The 25,986-nt window shown below is 36.7% G+C and overlaps 1 protein-coding gene across 1 annotated transcript; it reads right to left on the bottom strand.

Moving 5' to 3' along the window:
* Nucleotides 1–1,500: 1,500 nt before the first annotated feature.
* LOC127877677 (uncharacterized) lies at nt 1,501–25,986 on the bottom strand. Its single transcript, XM_052423778.1, has 9 exons — nt 25,880–25,986; nt 24,933–25,145; nt 20,760–20,873; nt 19,015–20,544; nt 9,313–9,569; nt 6,889–7,115; nt 5,892–6,177; nt 4,686–5,358; nt 1,501–3,972 (listed from the first exon to the last, which is right to left on the bottom strand). Exons 2-9 carry the CDS (start codon nt 25,120–25,122, stop codon nt 3,782–3,784), a joined length of 3,468 nt encoding a protein of 1,155 aa, XP_052279738.1. The 5' UTR covers nt 25,123–25,145; nt 25,880–25,986; the 3' UTR covers nt 1,501–3,781.

Raw genomic sequence — 25,986 nt, 5'->3', positions numbered from 1 at the left:
AAACAATGATTTAACCTCTTAATGTTTGTAAGATGTTTATTGTATAAGAACTATTCAACAATAAGTATACAAAGTTTGTAACGTAATGATAAAAATTCATAATAATGACAAGTTATGCACAGTTAATATCATAAATGACAGATGAAAATTGCCTATTGACATATCAAACATGACAAGAAGTAACAAGTGCACTAAGATTTTACACACATTTCTTTGTATCAAATATTCTTTAAAAGTAAATCAAATTGAAATGAAAAACAAAAACAATATATAACAGGTTTTAGTCTTTTGCTATGTGCAAGGGTACCAACACCTCAAAAGATTCCATTTGCTCTGCTTTTTCTGTTGTTTTATTGAATAACCAACTGTGTTTATGGCACACGAAAATATATAAAATATCACAGTTAGTTTCAAATATTTACAAAATTTTAACAATCACAATGTGATTGAGTAAGACAAATGGACATTCAGATTGTGAAAGAAATTATTTCAAGAAATCATGATGATGTCTAAGTATTGTTTGCACACAAGTGATTTTGGATTGTTCTGTCACCTAAACATGTTTTCATATTTTAAAACAAGAAATGAAATACACAATCAACGAGTAGTCATACAACAATGATTGGAAATATATGTATTTAAGACATCAGATGCCTTAAATTATAATATAACAGTATGCCATAAAGAACAACAAAATGTTAAATAACAGTGTTTAATATTTCATGGAATCAATCTATGAAATTGTATTTAATCTTAATAAAACAATGATTTACTTCTCAATGACAAAAATATGCAACAAAACATGTATTAAAACTATACACTGTAAACACTGTCATTGTCAGCGTCTTATAACTTACACAGAAACAATAATAAAAGTTGCAAAAAGGTACATTTCATAGCTAACAGCAGAAAATATGCAGCAACATATGCCACATTTAGCACGCAAATGTTCACATTTCACACACAGTTTTCATCCCTTTGTGGTGCAACATTTTTTCCACTAAAACAATTATTCAAATTCTAGGCTTATACATCATGGAAAACTATCTTCTAATATTTGAAAAAATCTAAATTTTAAGGAATTTCAAAGTCTAGTGATTTTTCAAATTAGTTCATTCACATGTGTACAGTATCAAACACCATTGACAAGTTCATGAAAGCAATTAACAACAAGGGCTGTTTGTAAAACATGCATGCTCCCCATATGGGCTGTCAGTTGTAGCGGCAGCCATTGTGTGAATACGTTTTTTGTCACTGTGACCTTGACCTTTGACATAGTGACCTGAAAATCAATAGGGGTCATCTGCCAGTCATGATCAATGTACCTATAAACTTTCATGATCCTAGGCGTTATTATTCTTGACTTATCATTAGGAAACCATTTTACTGTTTCGAGTCACTGTGACCTTGACCTTTGACATAGTGACCTGAAAATCAATAGGGGTAATCTGCCAGTCATGATCAATGTACCTATGAAGTTTCATGATCCTAGGTGTAAGCATTCTTGAGTTATCATCCGGACACCATTTTAGATATTGCAAAACTTTAACCAAGGTTACAGTTTTGGACAAACACAATTAATGAATTACTTTGACCTTGACCTTTGACCTAGTGACCTGAAAATCAATAGGGGTCATTTGCCAGTCATGATCAATGTACCTATGAAGTTTCATGATCCTAGGTATAAGCATTCTTGAGTTATCATCCGGAAACCATTTTACTATTTTGAGTCACTGTGACCTTTGACCTAGTGACCTAAAATTCAATAGGGGTCATCTGCCAGTCATGATCAATGTACCTATGAAGTTTCATGATCCTTGGCCTAAGCATTCTTGAGTTATCATCCGGAAACCATTTTACTATTTTGAGTCACTGTGACCTTGACCTTTGACCTAGTGACCTGAAAATCAATAGGAGCCATCTGCCAGTCATGATCAATGCACCTATGAAGTTTCATGATCCTAGGCCTAAGCGTTCTTGAGTTATCATCCGGAAACCATCTGGTGGACGGACAGACGGACCGACATGAGCAAAACAACATACCCCCTCTTCTTCGAAGGGGGGCATAAAAAGACGGTGTGCTTCACAACACGTCTTAACAGTTTTCATTATAACAAAATTACACACCTTAAAAATAGATGCTTTACCTTGTTGTCAATATAAATTACATATATCATACACATATTTTAAATGCCTCTCAAATTTAAAGGGGCCTTTTCATGTTTTGGTTAATTGACAAAATTACAAAAAGTTGTTTCAGATTCGAACATTTTCAATTTAGTTATATTTTTGAGGAAATAGTAATACTTAACAATTACCATGCTCTAAAATAAACAATTACCATGCTCTAAAATAACCATTATATGCATCTTTTGACGATTTGAAAACCTGAAAATTATAAAGCGTTGCAACGCGAAACGATTGAATAATTTGGAAAGTTCTGTTGTTGTCGTTATATTTAGGGAAACTACGAGGACTGCTTATATAAGTAAACAAGAGGGCCTGAAAGGCCCAAAGTCGCTTACCTGAGATAACAAGATATTATTGGGACAAATCTTCTGACCAAGTTTCATGAAGATCAGAAAATAAATGTGGCCTCTAGAGTGTTAACAAGGTTTTACTATAGCCATATAAGGAAAAATGCCCCGCCCCCTGGCAGCCATGTTTTTCAACCAACCGGCATTATTTTTGAACTCGTCCAAAATATGATCAGGATGAATCTTCTGACCAAGTTTCATGAAGATCGGACAGTAAATGTGGCCTCTTGAGTGTTAACAAGATTTTATAATAGCCATATTAGGAAAATTGCCCCGCCCCTTGGAAGCCATGTTTTTCAAGCAAACATAATTATTTTCAAACTAATCCAAGATATCATTGAGACCAATCTTCTGACCAAATTTCATGAAGACTGGACAATAAATGTGGCCTCTAGAGTGTTAACCAGGTTTTACTATAGCCATATAAAGCCACATAAGGAAACATGCCCCGCCCCCTGGTGGCCATGTTTTTAAAGCAACCAAAACAATTTTCGAACTCATCCAAGATATCATTAGGACAAATCTTCTGACCAAGTTTCATGATGATCGGAAAATAAATGTGACCTTAAGAGTGTTAACAAGGTTTTACTATAGCTATATAAGGAAAAATGCCCCGCCCCCGTGGTGGCCATGTTTTCAACCAACCGGCATCATTTTTGAACTCGTCCAAGATCTTATTGCGATGAATCTTCTGACCGAGTTTTATGAAGATCGGACTATAAATGTGGCCTCTAGAGTGTTAACAAGGTTTTACTATAGCCATATAAGGAAAATGCCCAGCCCCTTGGAAGCCATGTTTTTTAAGCAAACATAACCATTTTCGAACTCATCCAAGATATCATTGAGACCAATCTTTTGACCAAATTTCATGAAGATTGGACAATAAATCTGGCCTCTAGAGTGTTTACAAGGCAAATGTTGACGCCGCACGATGGACAAAAGGCGATCACAAAAGCTCACCATGAGCATGTTGTGCTCAGGTGAGCTAAAAATACATCTGCTCATAACATGAGCACGGATGAGCGTGTGGTCTAAGTGGGAGACTCGGGTGAATTTTTTTCCCTTTTTTTAACTGTATTCTTGGTTTTTACTGGAGATTTTTTGGTCCAATGTTTTAATTTATCAATATAAAGCTTTTAATGACAAGCTTCAATATATGCCAAAATCTGTGAAAAGGCCCCTTTAACAAGGTATGTGTATATTAAACAGTAAAAAAATTACTATACAAATTCACCAAGAACCTCTCAAGATACGACACATTCTTTTTTAGCACTTTTGTTTGAGCTGCTACTGCCAGTAACAGGCCCAAAATGGTCCTCTTCAAAGCTATCCGTTTCCAACAAGTCATACTCCTGGTCCACACTCACGCCAGAGTTCCGCACAGCTCCTGTTTGCTGCTTAGGGGAGGTGGCATTTGAAGCACTTTTACCGCTCCCTGTAAAATAGCATACATGGATGTGCTTATAAATGAATTTCAGGAAAAAATGTAAACAACAAAAACATGATTGATAAAAACTGAAGCCATCAGAATGTGAGTGCTGTCTAACTTAACTTCTTTTTATGATGTTCCATGAAAAATCAAAGCATTTAAAAAAATAGTTTTAGTGAGTGTACATCAGGTTACTATTTTCCTATTTACTTTGAGCATTTGATTGCTTACATCAACTAAAATATATTATTGCATGTACCTTAGTTATCATTCTGATAGTAACATCTAGTGTTTTTTAATGCACCATATGCATATACATTGTACTGCCAAAATCTTAGGTATGACTTCTAAAATAACAAGTTGATATCTGAACAGTAAGCAAAGCTTCTATGATATAGTTTTGTCGTTTATTTCAGTAACACTAAATATTAATGCAGCAATAAATAATTTGATCTAGTGCCAGTTTCAAGCATAAGAAAACAACTACCTCCCCTGATGTTTAGTTCCTTCAGTACCAACTGTGAAAGTGTTGAAACATGTGGGTTTTATGACTGTTTCATAATACATATTTTGGTCCAAAAACCATGAAATTAATCTTGAAATGTCACAAATCAATTGGTCATGGAAAGAAATCACTGCTAAAAACTAAATGCTGACAGAGGATTGCCTTAACACTGCATTTGTGTGCTTGCCCTACTGCCATACTGAACACAACTTACTCTTCTGGTTAGTAAGAGAGGCTTCCTGTGCTTCCTCAACTTCTTGACCGTCAATACTGTCCATGTTTCCTCTCACACGATCATTTGATGGACTTATATTTGTACAGAACTGCTGCTGTTGACTAAATCTGGTAAATCCAAATTGCGCAACTTTGACATTTGTTTCTTCATGGCTGTCATACATAGAAACAACCTTAGCATTTGTTTGTGCAAGACTGTCTCGCACACTAACTTGATTTGTATTCTGCTTGTTGTTCTGACTCTGATTCACTGAAAATGTCCTTGTTTGTGGTGGAGCAGCATCAACTTGCTTCACAACAGTGGACTGACTGATACCCCCTGATACAACTGCGTTGCCCAAGGCTTTAGCAGATGTATTCACTGACCTGACAAGTGATTTAGGATCTGTGAGCTCTTCATTGTCGTTGTCTGGCTCATCGCCTAGTTCCATTGGCTTCACCACTGCCTGAGGCCTCACAGCTGCAATTGGCTTCTCACCAGTTCCATGTTTCTCAGGGCTATTATGTTTCTGAACCACGTTTGGTTTTACAACAGGAGGTACGCTTACTATGTTCTTCTGGCCCTCACTGGATTTGGTTAACCAGGATCGCTGACTTTGCATGTTCACACTCTCCTCCAAAAAAGAACCCTCTTTGGTTTTGCTAGTTTTGACCTGTTGAATTGATCCAATACCAGTAAAGGTAACTTATCAAAATGTGATGAACTCATGATTTTAAATACTGGTATGAAACAGTATGGAATTAAAACTGTAAGTGATTTAAAAATACTAATTTAGTGTAGTTTCTCACATAAAAAAACGTTAGTTAGGTTTTCTAAGCTCATAAAATTAACTTATCTGTATCAAAACTGAATGGGTATTCTCTACAATTATTTTGTCATTTTGTTTTGGTTTAATTTCAAGAAAGACAACACAAGCAATGACAGAAAACACATCCTAATTAAATGACATTATGAAAATTATAAAAAATATGTCATTATACTACAAACTGTTGCTATTTCAAGAAGATGAAAAGGCTGCCAACTTTATACCAGAGGTAGTTAATTCATTAAAGAAGGCGTGGTTATGGGATAAAACCCATTGGACAACATGGCTGTAAATCTTTTTTTACTAAATGTACATCTGCTTTAAATAATTACACTGGCTATTTTTTTTTATCATTTATCTGATTACAATTTAATTAATACCTGCAAAGTAGCTGGCTCTTCAGACTGTTCATTGCTATCATCTTCTGCAACTACGTAAGGAAAGTTATTGGCTGCTACCTTGGCCCCAGTATCGGCCCCTAACTTCATGGGAGGCGTATATTGTGTGGAAGGGGCTGCATCCACATTACAGGAGGTCCCTGAGGCTGATGATGGGCCCTGGGAAGGCCTGACTTCCCCTGACACAAGCCTCTCTGTGGATTTACGGGAGCCATCTTCATCCCCATAGCCCAGTTTTGATCTCGTGGCCTCTTCATCATTGTACTCACTGGTAAAAATGAATTCTAAATTGTAAGTACTGATTACAGATAATTACTTTTTTGATAACTTGATATGGTTTTAAGCATCAACTGGCCACTTAGTTGGGCCACAGCTAATTTTTGATCCCATGTGACTCAGTTTCAAATTCAATAGAGATATAATTGGGAAAAATGTTCAAACAGGTGTGAAGTTTGTTCTGAGCAAGTTTTATAATAAATGGGCAAAAAAGTGACCCCTACAGTGTTCACAAAGTTTCACTATTGCCATAGACAGAACAATTTCCCGTGTCATGTATACCATGTTTTTTAATTGACGAGAACCAGTTTTAAACTCTGCCAAGATAAAAGTTCTGTACAATTTTCATTATACATTTTTTGTAATAGGGTAACAAATGTCACAACCAGAGCATTCACAACTTTATTCTTTAAGATGACCTAGTTTTTGTACAACAAATGAGCAACTCCACCATTATATTATGACAGATATTCTGACTAAGTTTCCTCAGGATTGGGTAATAAATGTAGTCCTCTAGAGTGTTCACAAGGTAAATGTTGTTGGCACATGTTTTCAAAGGTCATAATTAAAGCTCAACATAAGAATATTGTTCTCAGGTGAGCTAAGAAAAAGTTTGTTATTGTGTAGTTGACTTTTCCATCTTGGTGGGAAATTGAGTTAACATAAATTTTAGAATAAAATTTAGTAAGTGAACACAACACACCTATCCTTGCACGGTTTCAACTGTTGCTCTTCACCTGGTGCTGAATCTTGGCTATGACGCTTCTTCTTAGATTTTCCTGACGAGTCCTTGACACTGGTGCCAACTTCATCTTCATCCTCATCATTATCATCACTCTCATCATCATCCGAATGTGTCGAATCTCTTCTTTTCTCCATCTTATTATGGTCTCCTACTTGAAGGTTTGTTGGGCCATAGACGTTGATTGTCTGAAATGTATTTACATCTTTACTTTTCCTTTCAAGCAAAGTCAAAAAGTTGGCAAAAGCATATTGAACAAAAACACACTGATACTTTAAATATATTATTGAAGATAAATTTTGTCAAGATTTATATCTAAAGATCTAAAGATTTCTATCTTGTCTTTTATCATAAAAAAAAAATAAACCATGAACCAGCTCCCTGGCAAAAGTCCGTGTTTATAACAATTTCATTTTAATTACAACTAGAGCTTTGTCACAGACGTGACAAATAACCCCATATGCCGCATTGACACAGAATATATTGCATGTTGTCTTCACAAAAAACAGCTGACACCATGCTCAATGTTTAAAACGCGCTAAGTGACCTAGTGATCTAGTTTTTCACCCGGCATGGCCCATGTTCGAACTTGACCTACACATCATCTAGATACAACATCTGACCAAGTGTGGTGAAAATCGGATGAAAACTACTTGAATTAGAGAGCGAACACCATGCTGAATATTTAAAACGTAATAAGTGACCCAGTGACCTAGTTTTTGATCTGGCATGGCCCATGTTCGAACTTGGCCTTAAGATCATCTAGATAAAACTTCTGACCAAGTTTGGTGAAGATCAGATGAAAACTACTTGAATTAGAGAGCGGACAGCATGCTGCATATTGAAAAAAACGCACTTAGTGACCCCGTGACCTAGTTTTTGGCCCAGCATGGCCCATGTTCAAACTTGGTGTAGAGATCATCTAGATAAACTTCTGACCAAGTTTGGTGAAGATATTGGATGAAAACTACTTGGATTAGAGAGCAGACAACATGCTGAATGTTTAAAACGCAGTAAGTGACCCAACGACCTATTATTTTGTTTACCCGACATGACCCATATTCAAACTTGACCTAGACATCATCTAGATACAACTTCTGACCAAGCTTGGTGAAGATCGGATGAAACTACTTGAATTAGAGAGAAGACACCATGCTCAATATTAAAACACACTAAGTGACCCAGTGACCTAGTTTTTGACCTGCCAAGACCCATGTTCGAACTTGGCTTAGACATCGTCTATATACAACTTCTGACCAAGTTTGGTGAAGCTCGGATGAAAACTACTTGAATAAGAGAGTGGACACCATGCTCAATGTTTAAACTAAGTGACCCTGTAACCTATTTTTGATCCGGCATGACCCATATCCAAACTTGACCTAGACATAAAGGTGGGTTCCCACTGCCGATCCGATCAACTCGATCATCCCGATCACCGAAATTTCCCGATCAAACCCGACCAAGCTCGACTAAAAAGGGTATACACGACTTCTTCTCGACCTCTAGCCGACAACACACAACCGTCACACGACTCATTCAGGACGTCCACTCAACCATCTTTCCGATTTGTGCTCGATCGTCTTGACCTATATGCGAGCCCTATACGATCTCAGCTCGACCAAGTAGACCTCAGCTTGATCGCCACCAGATCTTCACACGACCAGATCGTGATGGTCGTACTGCAGTCGTACAAAGCGATCTTAAATAACTCGGGTCGAGGTCGAGCGGATCGGTTTCAGAGCTCGTGTATGGTCGAATAGCAATCGGGAAATGATCGTGTACGGTCAAGAAGCCGTCAGGTAGCAGTCTAGTAATTCTGTACATCAAATCGAATAGAGGTCGAGTGGATCGTGTTGCGATCTAAAATAACTCGGGTAGAGGTCGAGCGGATCGGGTACAGATCGTATAAAAGATGTCAATCCGATTGCCACACGATTGCTTCAGGATCAACTCGATCTTCTACTCAACTAATATACGACCATTTCCCGAGGGCTACCGATCCATTTCCTACTCGACCACTACTCGATATTTTTTAACATGTCAAAAAATATCGGGTACGAAGCCCGACCAATGCCGACCTACCTGACCGCCCCCGACCACTCATGCCGACCAACCAGACCAGTACACGACCGCTTGGTCGGGCTTCATCAAGTTGATCTGATCGGCAGTGGGAACCCAGCTTAATCTAGATACAACATCTGACCAAGTGTGGTGAAGATCGGATGGAAACAACTTGAATTAGAGAGCGGACACTTAATACGGACTGACAGACAGACCGACCGACTGACCGACAGACAAGTTCACTCCTATATACCCCCCTTAACTTTGTTTGTGGGGGCATAATGACAAAAGACAAGAAGTCACTCATAATTGCATCTATCTTACATAGTGCACATGTTTTTCATGTTTGGTTGCTGGTTCTTTAGTTGACTTGTCAGACTGTATGGTCATTGCTGGTTTTTTCATAGAAGTAGGCTCCCCAATGGACAGTCCCTCGGTCCCTGCACAGCTTCTATCACTCCTGGAATCGCCCTTCTGGTTCATAATACTCTTTCCATCACTAATTGATCGCACATCAGTTGGAAAGCTCCTCGCACTAGTCAAACCGTCCTGCTCAAATATGCTCAAATCAGGAAGCCCTCCTGGTGAATTAAAAAATAAATCTTTTCAAATTAACACTTGAATGTGAACACTTAAATACATAGCCTAAAGAAAGCTCACCTGAGACATGTAGCAATTAACCTGGTATGTGTAGATTTTGTGATGTTTATGTAATAACTGTAGTGTTTTTTTCCTCCATATGACACAGACTTAATGTAGCCTGCGAGGGTAACTTAGTGACAAAAAAATAATCACATAACTGAACTTCACACCATGATTTAATTTTCAAAACCTTTTTTAACTGGGAAAACTTTTAAAGCATGCAAATTTAACAGTATTCATGGCTGTGATTTCCATAATGCTCATCTTTTTTATTTTTCAATCCCTTTTAAAAATGCTTGCAATCTTTCATGTTTGCTCAATGTTTTTACTTTTGAAATATGGTCAGTACTTTTACATAGTTCGATGAGTGACCCTTAACCACGGGATCCATAGTTCCCGATTTTTTCACATGTTGCTTGCCTAACCAGGGCAGTAGATCTTCCTTCACCATTTGAAAACAGGAATTGCTTTCTTACTTCCATCCATAGTTTCTGGCCAGTCACATATAAATTTGTTTCCCACTGAATTGCTTATCACCAAAAAGATTGTATAAGTTTTTACCATAAACACATAAGAAAAATAAAATATATATATCAGTCAAATCCAAACTAGGCAAAGTTTTACAGGACAGTAGGTCCTGTAAAATGGGAAAAAATACAGGACCTCTTCAATTTTTACAGGACCTACCGGCTACAGAATATAATAGTAAAATAAATTGGTTTCATTGCTGTGATCAAGGTGTTTGATATACAATGATACAATTATTAACAAGGGACAAAATTGTCACTGAGGTTTTCATTGTGAAAAAAAATCTGATAAAGGGAGACAACTAAAACTGAACTTTTGAAATGAACAAACAAAATTAACCCCCTTTGTAAGTTTGTTTGAAAATTAATCTAGTTTAGTCGTGGCAACCTTGACATTGGAGATATTGACGTGATTCTTTCATGCAACGCACCGTCCCATGATGGTGAACAAATGTGCCAAATGATTTTAAAATCTCACAATGAACGACATAGTTATGGCTTGGACAAGCTAATTTATGGCCATTTTTGACCTTTGAACTCAAAGTGTGACCTTGACCTTGGAGATATCGACGTAATTATTTCGCGCGACACACCGCCCAATGATGGTGAACAAATGTGCCAAATGATTTTAAAATCTGACAATGAACGACATAGTTATGGCCCGGACAAGCTTGTTCCGCCCGCCCGCCAGCCAGCCAGCCAGCCAGCCTGCCCGTATTCGCCAATCTAATAACCAGTTTTTTCCTTCGGAAAACCTGGTTAATAAAAAGATATTAATTTCAAGGTCACACATGTCAGACGTTAAATAATAATACACGCCATACATGGTACTAGTCTTGTTTAGTTAAAACATATTTTTTTTAAATGCTGAACGCATGTTAATAACAGTAAATATAAACAGGAATCGCTCCTTCGTAATATCTTAACATTTTCCAAAACCAAAGTAGCTGATACTTGTTTATCTAAGCGACGCTTAGCGCGCATGTCAGGTATGAGTCTGGTCAATAAGCCTAAACCGACGAAGGCCTCGATAAATGACAACCGGCCTTTTTCACGCATGGACATTGATAGCCAAGATAATAACGTTCGAATGACAATGATCATTTTTATACATTACTATTGCTATTAAAACCACACAAATTGATATCTGTATCATTTAAATTGTAATAATCAGATTTATGATTATCTTGTTAAGCGACTAGGCCGTCATGGATCTGGACTGTCCTGAATTGCATTCGTAGGATGCACATAAATGGACCAATCAGGTGCCCTCGGAAAATTCCGTCAGCAGAAAAAGCGTTGGTACGGAAAAGCATGTGTATAAAGACGTTATTGCTATTTGTGCACCTCAGAAAACTTTCAGAGCCATAAACAAAGCTATACAAACCAACAAATTCGTTTTATTTTTTTACCGGACAATCGGTCCTGTAAATTTGACTGACAGGCTGGACCTAACAAAATTTTACAGGACATGTCCGTCGGTCCGGCCATGTATGGCCGAGACTGATATATACATTGGTATATATATAAATGCTTTAAGCTTCTAAGACCTCAGCGATTTTTTTCCTTCTTTATAAAGTACTGGTAAACGGCACTTTCCCAATTACGAAAAAACTACAAATTTCCCAATTGCTGTCCAAAAAATTCCCAATTTAAGGTAAAAAAAAAATAATAAAATTTTTTTTTTTTTTTTTTTTTGGAAAATGCAACATTTTGTTAGTTTCCCTATGCAGCTCTATGGTTTGAACCTAGGTAAATACAATATTGACAGCTTGAAAACACTAAGTTATCAATTTTAAAGTATTTGGGAGCATGAAATCAAATACACCAATTTCCCAATTTGAGGGTTTCACGACTCGATTTTTCCCAATTTTCAGGCTTTCACGACTCAATTTTTCCCAATTGTACCGGTACAGGTACTTTTCCCAATTGGACAAAAAAAATCGCTGGACCTACATATGCATCGGCTATGAACAACATTGAAAAAGGGTTTGCTTACTAAGGATCATTCCTGTCGAGTTTCATTAAATTCTAGTGAGCGAATCTGGATAAAATGTTAAACAAAAAGTGATCGCAAAGACTTGACAGAGGCCCGAAGACGAACAACATTCTAACATAATAGAAGCCCAACATAATAGAAGCTCCCCACTTATAATGTGCTCAGGTGATCTAAAAAATTGACTTTTAAAGTAGGGAGAAAGTATAACATGCAAAACCTCTTTTCTTAGAGGTCATGTGTGGTAAATAATAATAAAATTACACTATGAATGAAAATATAACCATCCTGACAAGTTGTTTCATGGCTAAATTTTACATTTCAACTCTTCGAGTGATCATGACTTTTGAAGAAGAAAGACTGGTGTTACTCGCCACATCTCCTAATGGTGGTCATTTTAGTAACTTATTTACAAATTGCATGATGAATGACAAAGTTTCAGTCCAGACAAGGCCAAATTTGAACTTTTTCCTCTAAGTTTGAAACTGACCTTTGAAAATATTACACACTACAGATCATATCATGATGAACATTTGTGGTAATTCATTTTAACAAGAGCTGTCAGACGACAGCGCGCTCGACTATTCAAGTGCTTGACAGTATAATATAAGCCATCATGGGGAAATTGTTCAAATTCAATAAAGTCAAGGTAATATGGTCATATTCTACATGTAAGTGGAAGAGGACCATAATTGAAACATATTGATCGCTTATATTTTAAAGAAGTTGTACTTTATAGATGATTCTGAGTTCAGGTATATTTTCCACAATCTATTGAACATTTGTAAAGACATAAAACAAACTAATAAGATTTTATTTCAAGTTTGATAGCAATAGCTTGGGTGGGATGGTTGGACGGTCCTTCAAAAATAAAATAAATAAATATTTGTGTGTTTTTTTTTAAACCATGTTTCAAAAACAAAATCTTTTTGGGTGGGGAGGGTGGGGTGCAGGGTTGGCACCAATGGACCGCCCCTGGTTTTAACCAGCGGTTTTTACCGGTAAAAACCGCCCCGGTCAATACTCCCGAAGTGGTCATTACTGGTCAATACTGGTCGATCGAACTTTACCCCCAATTTTAATTTATATTCCATGCCTAATTAAACAATATTGATAATATAAATTAAACAGACATGCTGCCAATAATGTCTTAAGCTATTAATACCCACTATTTTATACCTGTTCATGCAATTTGTAGGCCAATCTCTGAAAATTTTGCAAATAAGTCAAAGTTGATCAATTTGATTTTTCTGGTTGATTGAACTTTATTTCATGCTAATGAATTATGATGCTCAGATAATTCTGTGCTTGATTCAACAAGAACCTGTCAATTACTGTGTATGAGTTGTTCCTCATTATCCACTGTCCCCACAGTCTTCTAACAGTCTTCTCACCTATACAGGTTGGGGCACCCAAAACTGATAATAGGGCCTTAAATGGCACCTTTTTTACACAATCCTTACTTGTCAAGTATTCTTGCATTGATTTCTTTAAATACTTTTTAAACAAAATAGTGAAAAAAACTTTACTTTTTATTGATATAAGAATCCAAAACATAATAAGAAATAATTATTAAAAGAAAAAAATAATTGAAAAGAAGAGCAGACCCACAATTGGAAAACATTATTTGTTGGCAAAATCAAGAACTTTGATTGTTTATTCATTTGAATACCAATTGAACTGTTTAATATGAAAGAGAAAAAAACTCTTAATACAGAAAGGAAACAAGGTAGAAGTAACTATTAAATTAATAGCAAGTACAATGTAATCTTCTTGTGTGAGTGATATGAAATAGCCTAAGGACAGATTTGCTTAATTGTCAATATCAGAGACATAACACTGCATGCATTTTATTACCAACTAAGAGGCCAGATTTATAACCCTAGAATACACAAGAGTTCTGTTTGCCCATCTGCTTATCAAATAGATATATCAATAGATAAGTGAAATGTTATGGTACCTACAATAGTAATAATACAGATGTGATACACTGAGATAAAGATATTGCCGTAGTCCTTATGTATTTGAGGCTGTTTCCATAAATAATAAAGAAGTAACTTTGTACAGCTTTAAAGATTTTTTTACAATAAATAACTCAGAAAAAAAGTTTATCAATTACAGAATAATTATTGATTTAATATAAAATGGCTCCTTTGTAATGTTTAAATGCTACAAATTTCAATCGACCAGTATTGACCAGTAATGACCAGTAATGACCAGTATTGACCGGTTTTAACCAGGTATTGACCGCTGGCCCGGTCAATACTCAATTGACCGGTCAATATGCCAACCCTGGTGGGGTGGGGTGGAATGGGGGGGGGTATAATGGGGGTGTGTGGTCATTTATTAGATAATCTTTCAAAAATAAAATAAACAAGAGCACCGGGTGCAGACCGCTCATCTATTTTCTTTTTAAAGGTGAAGGGACTCTCATTTTCAATCACAAAGGAGGGAGGAGTGGAGTGAAGAGGGGTGTATAGTGTGGGGTTGTGGACATTTATTACATTATCTTCCAAAAGAGCGAAAAAAAAAAAAAAAAATCGGGGGGGGGGGGGGGGGGGGGGGGGGGGTTGGGTGCGATGGTTGGATGGTATTTCAAACATAACCGTTTTAAAAAAAAAATGGGGGGGGTATAGTGTGAGGGTGTGGTGATAATTTGTGAGATGATCTTAAAAAAAAAAAAAAAAAATTGGGGGGGGGTGGGGTGGGGGGGTGGGGGGGGTATAGTGTGAGGGTGTGGTGGTCATTTGTGAGATGATCTTAAAAAAAAAAAAAAAAAAAAAAAAAAATTAGGGGGGGGGGGGAGGGGGGCACGGGGGATGGTTTGGGTGAAGTCTATTGTGGTATGTCAGGTAAGAGTAGTTTCATCAAAGTATCAATCAAATCTAATCATAAATAAAGAAGTTATGGCAATTTTAGCAAAATTTAATAATTTGACCTTGAGAGTCAAGGTCATTCAAAGGTCAAAGTAAAATTCAAGTTGCCAGGTACAGTAACCTCATGATAGCATGTAAGTATTTGAAGTTTGAAAGCAATAGCCTTGATACTTCGAGTGGATCGAAACACAAAATTTAACCATATATTAAAAGTTACTAAGTCAAAAAAGGGCCATAATTCCGTAACAATGACAACCAGAGTTATGCAACTTGTCCTTTTACTGTACCCTTATGATAGTTTGTGAGTGTTCCAAGTATGAAAGCAATATCTATGATACTTTAGGGGTAAAGTGGACCAAAACATAAATCTTAACCAAATTTTCAATTTTCTAAGTATAAAGGGCCCATAATTCCGTCCAAATGCCAGTCAGAGTTACATAACTTTGCCTGCACCGTCCCCTTATGATAGTTCATAAATCTTGCAAGTATGAAAGCAATAGCTTTGATACTGTAGGAATAAAGTGGACCTAAACACAAAACTTAATCAAATTTTCAATTTTCTAAGTATAAAAAGGGCACATAATTCTGTCAAAATGCCAGTCAGAGTTACATTACTTTGCCTGCACAGTCCCCTTATAATAGTTAGTAAGTGTTGCAAGTATGAAAGCAATAGCTTTGATGCTTAAGGAATAAAATGGACCTAAACACAAAACTTAACCAAAATTGTCAATTTTCTAAGTATAAAAAGGGCACATAATTCTGTCAAAATGCATGCCAGAGTTATCTAACTTTGCCTGCCCAGTCCCCTCATGATAGTAAGTAAGTGTACCAAGTTTGAATGCAATAGCATTGATACTTACTGAGAAAAGTGGAACTAAACGCAAAACTTAACCAAAATTTTCAATTTTTTAAGTATAAAAAGGGCACATAATTCTGTCAAAATGCACGCCAGAGTTATCTAACTTTGCCTGCCCAGTCCCCTCATGATAGTAAGTAAGTGCACCAAGTTTGAATGCAATAGCATTGATACTTTCTGAGAAAAGTGGACCTAAACGCAAAACTTAACCGGACGCCGACGCCAACGCCAACGCCGACGCCAAGGTGATGACAATAGCTCATATTTTTTTTTCAAAAAATAGATGAGCTAATAAAAAAGGAAATAAAAAATGTGGGGGGATTCTGAGGTGGCGCGTGGGGGGTGGTTTGGGTGGAGTCCATTGTGGTATGTTAGGTAAGTGTTGTTTTGACAAAGTATAAATCAAATCTGATCATAAATAAATTAGTTATGGCAATTTAAGCACAATTTATTAATTTGACCTTGAGAGTCAAGGTCATTCAAAGGTCAAGTTCAAATTCAACTTGCCAGGTATAGTAACATCATGATAGTAACAAAGTATTTGAAGTTTGAAAGCAATAGCCTTGATATTTTAGAAGTAACTTGGATCTAAACACAAAATTTAACAAAATATTCAAAGTTACTAAGACAAAAAAGGGCCATAATTCCATTAAAATGCCAACCAGAGTTATGCAACTTGCCATGTACAGTCCCCTTACGATAGCTAGCGAGTTTTCCAAGTCTGAAAGCAATAGCTAAGCCTATGATACTGTAGGAATAAAGTGGACCAAAACACAAAACTTAACCAAATGTTAAATTATCTAAGTATTAAAGGGGCCATAATTCTGTCAACAAACCAGTCAGAGTTACATAACTTTGCCTGCACAGTCCCCTTATAATAGATAGTAAGTGTTACAAGTATGAAAGCAATAGCTTTGATACTTCAGGAATAAATTTAACCTAAACACACAACTTAACCAAATTTTCAATTTTCTAAGTATAAAAGGGAACATAATTCTTACAAAATGCTTGATACAGTTGTCTGCTTTTGTTTATAGATTGGGGTCATGTTGGCAAAGAAGTATGCAAAATATAAAAGCAATATGACAATGTACATAGAAAATATTTGAGGTGGTACGCAAACTTTAACATAGAATTATAAAAAATATGCATATTCTAAGTAGAAAAAGGGCCATAATTCTTACAAAATGTTTGTTACAGTTGTCTGCTCCTGTTTATAGATTGGGGTCATGCTGGTAAAGAAGTATGCAAAATATGAAAGCAATATGTCAAGGGACATAGAAAATATGTAAGTGGTACGCAAACTTTAACATTGATAAGTCTAAGTGAAAAAAGGGCCATAATTCTTACAAAATGCTTGATACAGTTGTCTGCTCTTGTTTATAGGTTGGGGTCATGTTGGTTAAGAAGTATGCAAAATATAAAAGCAATATGTCAAGGGACATAGGAAATATTTGAGGTGGTAGGCAAACTTTAACATTTCAACGCTCACGCTCATGCTAACGCGGACAGTGGGGCGAGTAGGATAGCTCCACTATATATATTTAATATATAATAGTTGAGCTAAAAATGCACTATGAATGACAAACTAACAGTCTGTTAAGGTTTGGTCACAACACACGCACACACAATAGAGCTGCAACGATTCGATCCGATTCATCGAAAATCGATTCGAAATGCTTCGATTCGATTACGATACCAAACCTACCAAATTCGATTTGATTCTTTAACCCTTTCAGTGCGGGAACCGGATTTTGAAGGCCTTTGCAAACAGTTTGGATCCAGATGAGACGCCACAAAACGTGGCGTCTCATCAGGATCCAAACTGTTTGCTATTCTGATAGTGTTCTTTGAAAAAAATCAAAGAAAATGGTAATTTTTGAAATTCAGCAAAAGACATTTTAGCAGACGACAAATTACCCAGCATGCAAAGGGTTAACATATATACATATATATACATAGATACGTAAAGCGCGCTGTATTCTGTCTATTGATACAGGAAGGTGTAGGTTTTATCTTTACCTGTAATTACGACGCGCGCGATTGGTTGCTTATTACTTTAGTCATCCAATCAATAAGCCCATTACGGTCTACTTTCGGAAAAAGTGTCAAAATGGCTGAACAAATTGTTGCCGACAAATTGAAATTATCAGATGCGCCTAAGAAGCTAAAATCAAAAGTGTGGCAGTATTTTGGGTTTCGGGATGGTAGCCCTACCGATAAAGCAAAGTGTAAACTGTGCTTCACGGATGTGGCGTACGCTAAGTCCCGCTCAACCACTAATCTAATGCAATATGTCAAACGCAAACATAACGTTGATTTAGCAAGACTAAGAGTCGCACAAGTGCAACTACTCAAGTCGCCAGCCAGAAAAGTAGTTCTATTTCTGTTGGATTTTTGTTAAGTTTATTAGAGAATGTGATTTGTCCTACAGGTAACAGGTGATGCTGTCATGGCACAATGGTAGATATGCTTATAGCGGTTTTGGGTAAAAGTATAATAGTGATAATACACTAACATTCAACTGATTCCAGATACGTTCTTATGATTATTTATTTATTTTTTATATTATTGTGTAATCAACACAATCTGAACATTCAACTGATTCCAGATACGTTCTTATGATTATTTATTTATTTTTTATATTATTGTGTAATCAACACAATCTTCTAGTCAGAAGTTTTTATATTAAAATTGAGTCCTAATTTGATATTCTTTTTTATGTGTTTTATTGAAGTCACATTTGAACAGAAATGTTTATTTTGAGGCATAAGAGTGAATATATGATAAAACTAGGTTTGAAGATGAATCGAATCGAAAAAATCGGTATCGGAGTGTCTGAAATGGAAATCGAATCGAGCTGTTGGTGAATCGTTGCAGCTCTAACACACATACACTCAACCATATGCTATATTGACCTATCAGCAAAGGGGCGAGACAAAATATGTACTGGTATTGATATCGTCATCAGTCTTTTATTGCCAAATGATTTTTTTTAAACATCCAAAAGATAAACCATCAATTTGGTATTTTAGGAAAGGATATGGACAGGGTAAATATTTATCTTTTTCCATTGGAATAAGACCCCCAAAAAGGTTATAAATTAGACACCCTGGCAGTAAACAGTACCTTGTATGTACTGCTCTGCAGATCGATATCGTTGGGAAGCATTTGACGATACAAGGCCATGTCCATTCTCAGCATTACCATTCCGATGACTGCCATAACTAGAATGGCTAAATGAGTCCAGAACACCAGAGAGTTGAGGCATGGATTGGCTTGTCAAGCTATTGTTTTCTGTCATAACATTACCAGAGTTTGCATTTCTGTTTAATTCTTCATAAAAGTATTGTATGGCTTCTTCCCTTGCAGCCTCAGGCAGATCTTTAATCATTTCCCATATCTTGGATGGTATTTTCACATTGGTAGGATCATAAGTTCCTGAAACACTTTTTTGACAGGTTTGTTCCTGCGTCTGTCTAAAGTACTCATTAAGCCTACCCTCCCTTTCTTTTGCTGGTAACTGTTTCAGTTCTTCTGCCAACCTCACAGGTATTTCAACAGAATGGGTACCATACTGGGTACGAAGCTGAACAGCCACAACTGAAGGTGTCCCCATGTCGCCCTCGCAGGTGCTTGGAGTAGATGTACTACGCCTCAAGCATTGCTGTTCACTGTTGACATTATCCCATGGTCTCATCTGCTGGTTCAGTTGCTGAAAATGTGTCTGTACAGCAGGGTGTTGCTGCTTCAAAGGGTTCAGACTGCCACTACTGAGGGAATGAGGCATGTTCCTAACATATGAGCTAGTGCGACTTGATGGAACATAGGTAGGACCATGATGGTCATATGTTTCAGGCGCGGGAAGAGCTCCATTGTGTAACATGCGGCCTGTTTCATACACTAATCCGTCCACCAGTTGCTGTGTATTCTGTTCTTCAATCAGTGCTGTTCTCCTTAAATTTTCTTTCTGAATCGCCATATCTCTCTTATACTTTTCTATCCACTGCTTTTGTCTGATTTTTAATCTTTCATCTGCAGCTTTCCTGTTCTGAACTTTGTCCCCTATCAAACGTTCTAAGCCAGCACGATAAAACTTATCATTATTATAGTAGCTTATTCCTTTAAGCGTATTCAGCCCCATTGGAATCCTGAAAGACTTCCCCCTCCTTTCTGTAAAAACAGGCACAACACACCACATTTTCTCTGGGTTCGTAATGGCCTCCATTAGACAACTCTCACTGGAAAATTCCATCCACTTGTCGGAAGTGAATTCTTTTGTCAGAAACATAAAAACATATGTACTCCTCTCAACAGTAGTAGCTAAATGCCCAATTTTTAAGGTATGCAAAGCTTCAAGTTCAGGTTCATCATAGAGTAAGGCTCTTACTTTTTCACCATTCGGAAGGTTAATATCTTTTCTAAGGTGGTCACGAAATTCTATAGCCTGCCGCCTATTGTCCTCATGGTAAAGTATTAACACATCAATATAGCCAACTTTTAAGTCTGGTGGCATTTGGTCTCTATATACACTTATCTCAGCATCTAAACATTCAAATGATTCAATCATTGAGCTTCTAGATGGTAAAGAGCAGGGGCCACTTAGGAAATGACCTTCAGGTGACTTCATATTTTCCAATATTGGAATGCTTCTAAAATCTACAAATCCAAGAAGAAGAAAAAATTACTCATATTATATTGATATATGAGAAAATTATAAACAGCAAAAATAGATTTGTGCAAATATATTCTGTCAATGTAATTGTTTCATTATTCGCTATAAATTTTACATGTTCAGAATGCAGCATAAATGATCATTGACAGGCAAAACAAACTTTTCTAACTGCCAGAGTAGTAAGAGGACAATTACTTACCTCCACTTTTAGTCTGATCAGGACTGAACTGTGTTTTGGATTGCATCATAGACTCTTGATGACGGGTTCTTGTGTTTGTACCTGCACCAGTTATCAATCCATCCACAGATCCACCTATAAAAGACATCATTCATCAAATTTATAAGGATATTATGATTAACTTAAAATACATTAAATCTAGAGCATATTAGCCAGTGTTTCGTTCAAATTCGCGGCCGGTATAAGCCTAATTCCCAATGGAAAAAGGAATATATTTTCAATATATGGAACCAATTGGAGATTTAAGATTTCAACAATAAGTTCCCATCCAGCTCTATAAGTTGAACCTTAGGACAGTACACTCCACGCGTTTTCCCCAATTTCCCTCCATACGCCGCGTGCAGTAACGCCGAGGGAGATTAAGAAAATTTCACGATACGCAGCATTTGCATGATTTGGGACGCCGCGTTGAACGATCAGCAAAATTGATAAGCCGACGCAGCGGCCCTCGGCGTTGTCAACGCGGGGAAACTCCTTGTTTTACGAGATAACGATCAATTCAACTTTGTTTGACTTCCTGATTTTCAAATAAAATTACATTTATTACAAGTACATATATACATTTATTTATATATAATATACCATTAAAAAAAAAAACCAAGATAGATCGATCCCCACGTGGTTGTAGAAGTAGTTGTATAGAAAAATCGTTGATTAACGACAAACAAAACATCGTCTTTAAACTGATACTTACCAATTAATATAATGACAGTTTGCAACATTGTTTTTATTTTGATAATTTAATCCAAAGTTTTCATGTTAGCAGGTGTTTTTTCTATACTGAACATGTAAACAAATGACCGAGGACCCTATTAAAAGTCTCGGAAATCTGTGTCCATTGACAGTTTGACGTCATCAAAGGAAAGCCGCTTCCTGTCTGAATGCATAACTTACTCAAGTAAACACGTTCAACGAATGCATAAGGAATGGTTTTAATTGTCGGAACAAAGTCAATTCACTGCTCACTAAAGCATGTATTTTCTCTTCGTAGGTACATGTAGGTTATTCCATTGATTGCTAAAAGAAGGTGGTAACAATTGAGTTGAGAGTTGCATAAAATATTCACAGTTGTGTTCTAGTTGCGTCGACATTCAAAACAATGTTTACAAGTAATTATGGACCAAATCGGCAGAGTGACATTCACACATGTTAATCCGTTTTGTGAAAACAACACATAACGCCAAAACACTTTATCCAGTTCCTTCCAGATGTTCTTTTTAATCAGTATACAGTACAATAACTGTTTCAATAATTACTATACTAAAATACCGTTACGATAAAGATATTTGAATTGAAATTAATTTGGAGGAAATATAAAACTAGAGCTTTGTCACAGACGTGACGAATACCCCCACATGCCGCATTGACACATAATATTTTGCATGTCGTCTTCACAAAAAACAGCGGACACCATGCTCAATTTTTAAAACGCACTTAGTGACTCCTTGACCTAGTTTTTGACCCAGAAAGGCCCATGTTCTAACTTGGCCTTAAGATCATCACCATAAAACTTCTGACCAAGTTTGGTGAAGATCGGATGTAAACTACTTGAATTAGAGAGCAGAAACCATGCTAAATGTTAAAAAACGCACTAAGGGAACCCGTGACCTAGTTTTAGGCCCGGAATGACCCATGTTCAAACTTGTCCTAGAGATCATTTAGATAAAACTTGTGACCAAGTTTGGTGAGGATTGGATGAAAAATACTTGAATTAGAGAGGGGACAACATGGTGAGGTTTAAAGGGCACTATGATACCCCGTGACTTAGTTTTTGACCCGGCATGACCCATATTCAAACTTGACCTGGACATCATCTAGATACAACTTCTGACCAAGTTTGGTGAAGATTGGATGAAAACTACTTGAATTAGAGAGCGTACAACACTGTGATGTTTAAAACGCACTAAGTGATCCCGTGACCTTGTTTTTGACCCGGCATGACCCATATTCAAACTTGCCCTAGACATTATCAAGATACAACTTCTGACCAATTTTGGTGAAGATTGGATAAAAACTACTTGAATTAGAGAGCGGACAACATGGTGAGGTTTAAAACACACTAAGTGACCCTGTGACCTAGTTTTTGACCCGGCATGGCCCATGTTCGAACTTGACCTACACATCATCTGGTTACAACTTCTGACAAAGTGTGGTGAAGATCGGATTTAATTTACTTGAAGTAGAGAGCAGACACCATGCTCAATGTGTAAAACGTACTAAGTGACCCTGTGACCTAGTTTTTGATCTGGCATGGCTCATGTTCGAACTTGGCCTTCAGATTATCTAGATAAAACTTCTGACCAAGTTTGGTGAAGATCTGATGAAAACTACTTGAATAAGAGAGAGGACACCATGCTGAATGTTAAAAGACGCACTAAGTGACCCCGTGACCTAGTTTTTGACCCGGCAAGGCCCATGTTCAAACTTGGCCTTACAATCATCTAGATACAACTTCTGACCAAGTTTGGTGAAGATCGGATGAAAACTACTTGAATTAGAGAGCGGACAATATGCTGAATGCTAAAACGCACTAAGTGACCCCGTGACCTAGTTTTTAACAATGCAAGGCGCATGTTCGAACTCGGCCTTAATATCATCTAGATACAACTTCTGACCAAGTTTGGTGAAGATCGGATGAAAACTACTTGAATTAGAGAGCGGACAACATGTTGAATGTTTAAAACGCACTAAGTGACCCCGTGACCTAGTTTTTGACCCGGCAAGGCCCATGTTCGAACTAGGCCTTAAGATCATCTAGATACAACTTCTGAACAAGTTTGGTGAAGATCGGATGAAAACTACTTGAATTAGAGAGCGGACAACATGGTGAATGTTTAAAACGCACTAAGTGACCCCGTGACCTAGTTTTTGACCCGGCAAGGCCCATGTTCGAACCTTGCCTAGACATCATGTAGATACAACTTCTGACCAAGTTTGGTGAAGATCGGATGAAAACTACTTGAATTAGAGAGCAGACACTTTATACGGAGCGACAGACAGACCGACCCACCGACAAGTTCACTCCTATATATCCCCCCTAAACTTCATTTGTGGGGGTATAATTATTCGCGATATAATTGTGTTAAAAATACCAAAGAAACTTTTAACCGAAATCAACAGAATTCAATGTTCTCTGCACTACAAAGTTTGTATCAAAAAATCAATACACGCACACTTTCCACGCATAAACCTTGAACTTGTACAGTGTAGCATATTTTTCGCGCGCTTTTGTCGGGAAATATACATGATGACTGTATATTGGAAGCATTTGTAAACGTCGTGTTAACATTAAAAATCGGAAGCATGTTTCGGATTACAAACAATTATTTTCATTTGGAAATTAAACGGAACATTTATTCTGGTGTTATATGTGTTATGAATTAAATATTAATTGGTCAAAACGCTTTACATGTCGTATATTCATTCATATTGTCGACGTACCTGTGAATAAAAACATATATGAATTATTAATACAATTATCTTTATTTTTATAAGCCACAATATTTTAACAATTTTTTATGACAATGTTTTAATTTTTTCGCAAGCCCAGTAGCACACTTCTAACTACCGCGTTGCGCGGCGGTCGCTGATAAGAACGGAAATTGTCTGCATTTACCGACTAGGCTAAAGTAATACACGCCGCGGGTATAGCGAACTCGGCGCAACGCCGCGTTTTACCTCGCTTTCAAACTTCGCGTAAACAATCGCTAGCAGGAATAAAAACGCGGAGTGAGCGCGTTTTTTGGGGAAAACGCGTGGAGTGTACTGTAAATATAATATTGAAAACACTTGTATTCTCAATTTTGACACATTTGTTAGCAAAACAATAACTTATTTCCCAATTTAAGTCAAAACACCAGGATTTTTCCCAATCCAAAGGCACCCAGCCCCATTCCCAAACTGTTGAAAAAAACAACTGCTCATGCTCTTTTTGGTTCCTCCTGGAAAAATTGTTTAACATTATGGGAACATAAGAAAACATATCCAAGAGTTATGGTGATGACCTAATATTTTGTAATTTACATATCATTTAACCACCATGGATAAACCATACATTTTTTTTAAATCATAAATACTTATCAAAAAAGACATTACCCAGGCTTCGACAAGTGCTACACATTTTATGCTGCTCACCTGTAGATGCCCAATTATCATCACGCTGGGCATCCAATGACAGATCACTTCCAGGGAGCCGGCTTTTATATGCAGACCGAGCAGTCAAAGAGTCACCGTGGCTAGGCATTTGGGGATCATAGTCAGGTCGGGCATCAGTAGAAAGAGATGTCTGTGATTTATACCCAGTTTGTTGATGGGTCATAGCCATTTCTTCTCTTTTTTGAAAGCTAGCTAAAGTAAGAGTATTATAAACATAAATAAACCTAAATTTGTACAGATTTACATCAATATACAGGGTTACAGAATCAATAGCTCTACTTGTCCAACATGGTAAAGCGTACTGTCAGACTGAGACTACAAAATGTAACTGGTTTATGTTCAATACAGATACAATTTAAGGAAAAAATACAATATATTTTTATTTTAACATTAACAAAGTGTGTTAAATTTAATAATTATTTTTTTTTTTTACTTTAAGAATGTCAGAAAAATTAAAAGCTGTATTTGAATTCAACATGACTATTGCTTGATAAACAGAATGCACTTGCAATGGAAAAGTAAAAAGTTTTGACAAACTTCTACATTCCGATTTTCTCAATTCAATTGTTAAGATTAAAGGGACGAATTTGACTAAAGATATCTGAAAGCACATTTGTAAATATGTGATGTGTTTACAATGATGAAACATTGCTTTTGACGGCAGTAACAAACTTAAGTAAGCACATCACATATTTACATATAAGAATGCATTGTCTTTTCAGTTCACAAATGAAAAACAACTATTTGACAAATTGTTACAAGTGTGAACACGGTTAGATAAGTTGACAACTTTCGATTTCCCCATATTCACAATTTACATCAGAAAAAACAGTCATACAAATAAATAAGCGATTAACAACAACTGAATGATTGAACAGATAGTAAAAAAGATTACATAAGATATAAAGAAACTACAGAATCCATACCAAATTCAGCACTAACTCCGAGACACTGTTTTAATATCTTGGAATTTCTTTCCTGGTTTTACTGCGGAGTTACCAGTTTAGTTTTAGTCATTTCCGTTTGGTTGCAC

Source organism: Dreissena polymorpha, chromosome 4, assembly GCF_020536995.1.
Source record: "Dreissena polymorpha isolate Duluth1 chromosome 4, UMN_Dpol_1.0, whole genome shotgun sequence".
Taxonomy (NCBI): domain Eukaryota; kingdom Metazoa; phylum Mollusca; class Bivalvia; order Myida; family Dreissenidae; genus Dreissena; species Dreissena polymorpha.
This window is presented reverse-complemented; position numbering and strand designations above follow the sequence as displayed.

Bases quoted from the DNA above. Each gene is read 5' to 3' on its own strand.
- LOC127877677 (XM_052423778.1), bottom strand. From the start codon at position 25,122: ATGGCTATGACCCATCAACAAACTGGGTATAAATCACAGACATCTCTT. The intron at 20,874-24,932 runs GTGAGCAGCATA...TGTCTTTTATAG, and splicing joins TGATAATTGGGCATCTACAG to GTGGATCTGTGGATGGATTG. The intron at 3,973-4,685 runs GTAAGTTGTGTT...GCTATTTTACAG, and splicing joins CTCTCTTACTAACCAGAAGA to GGAGCGGTAAAAGTGCTTCA.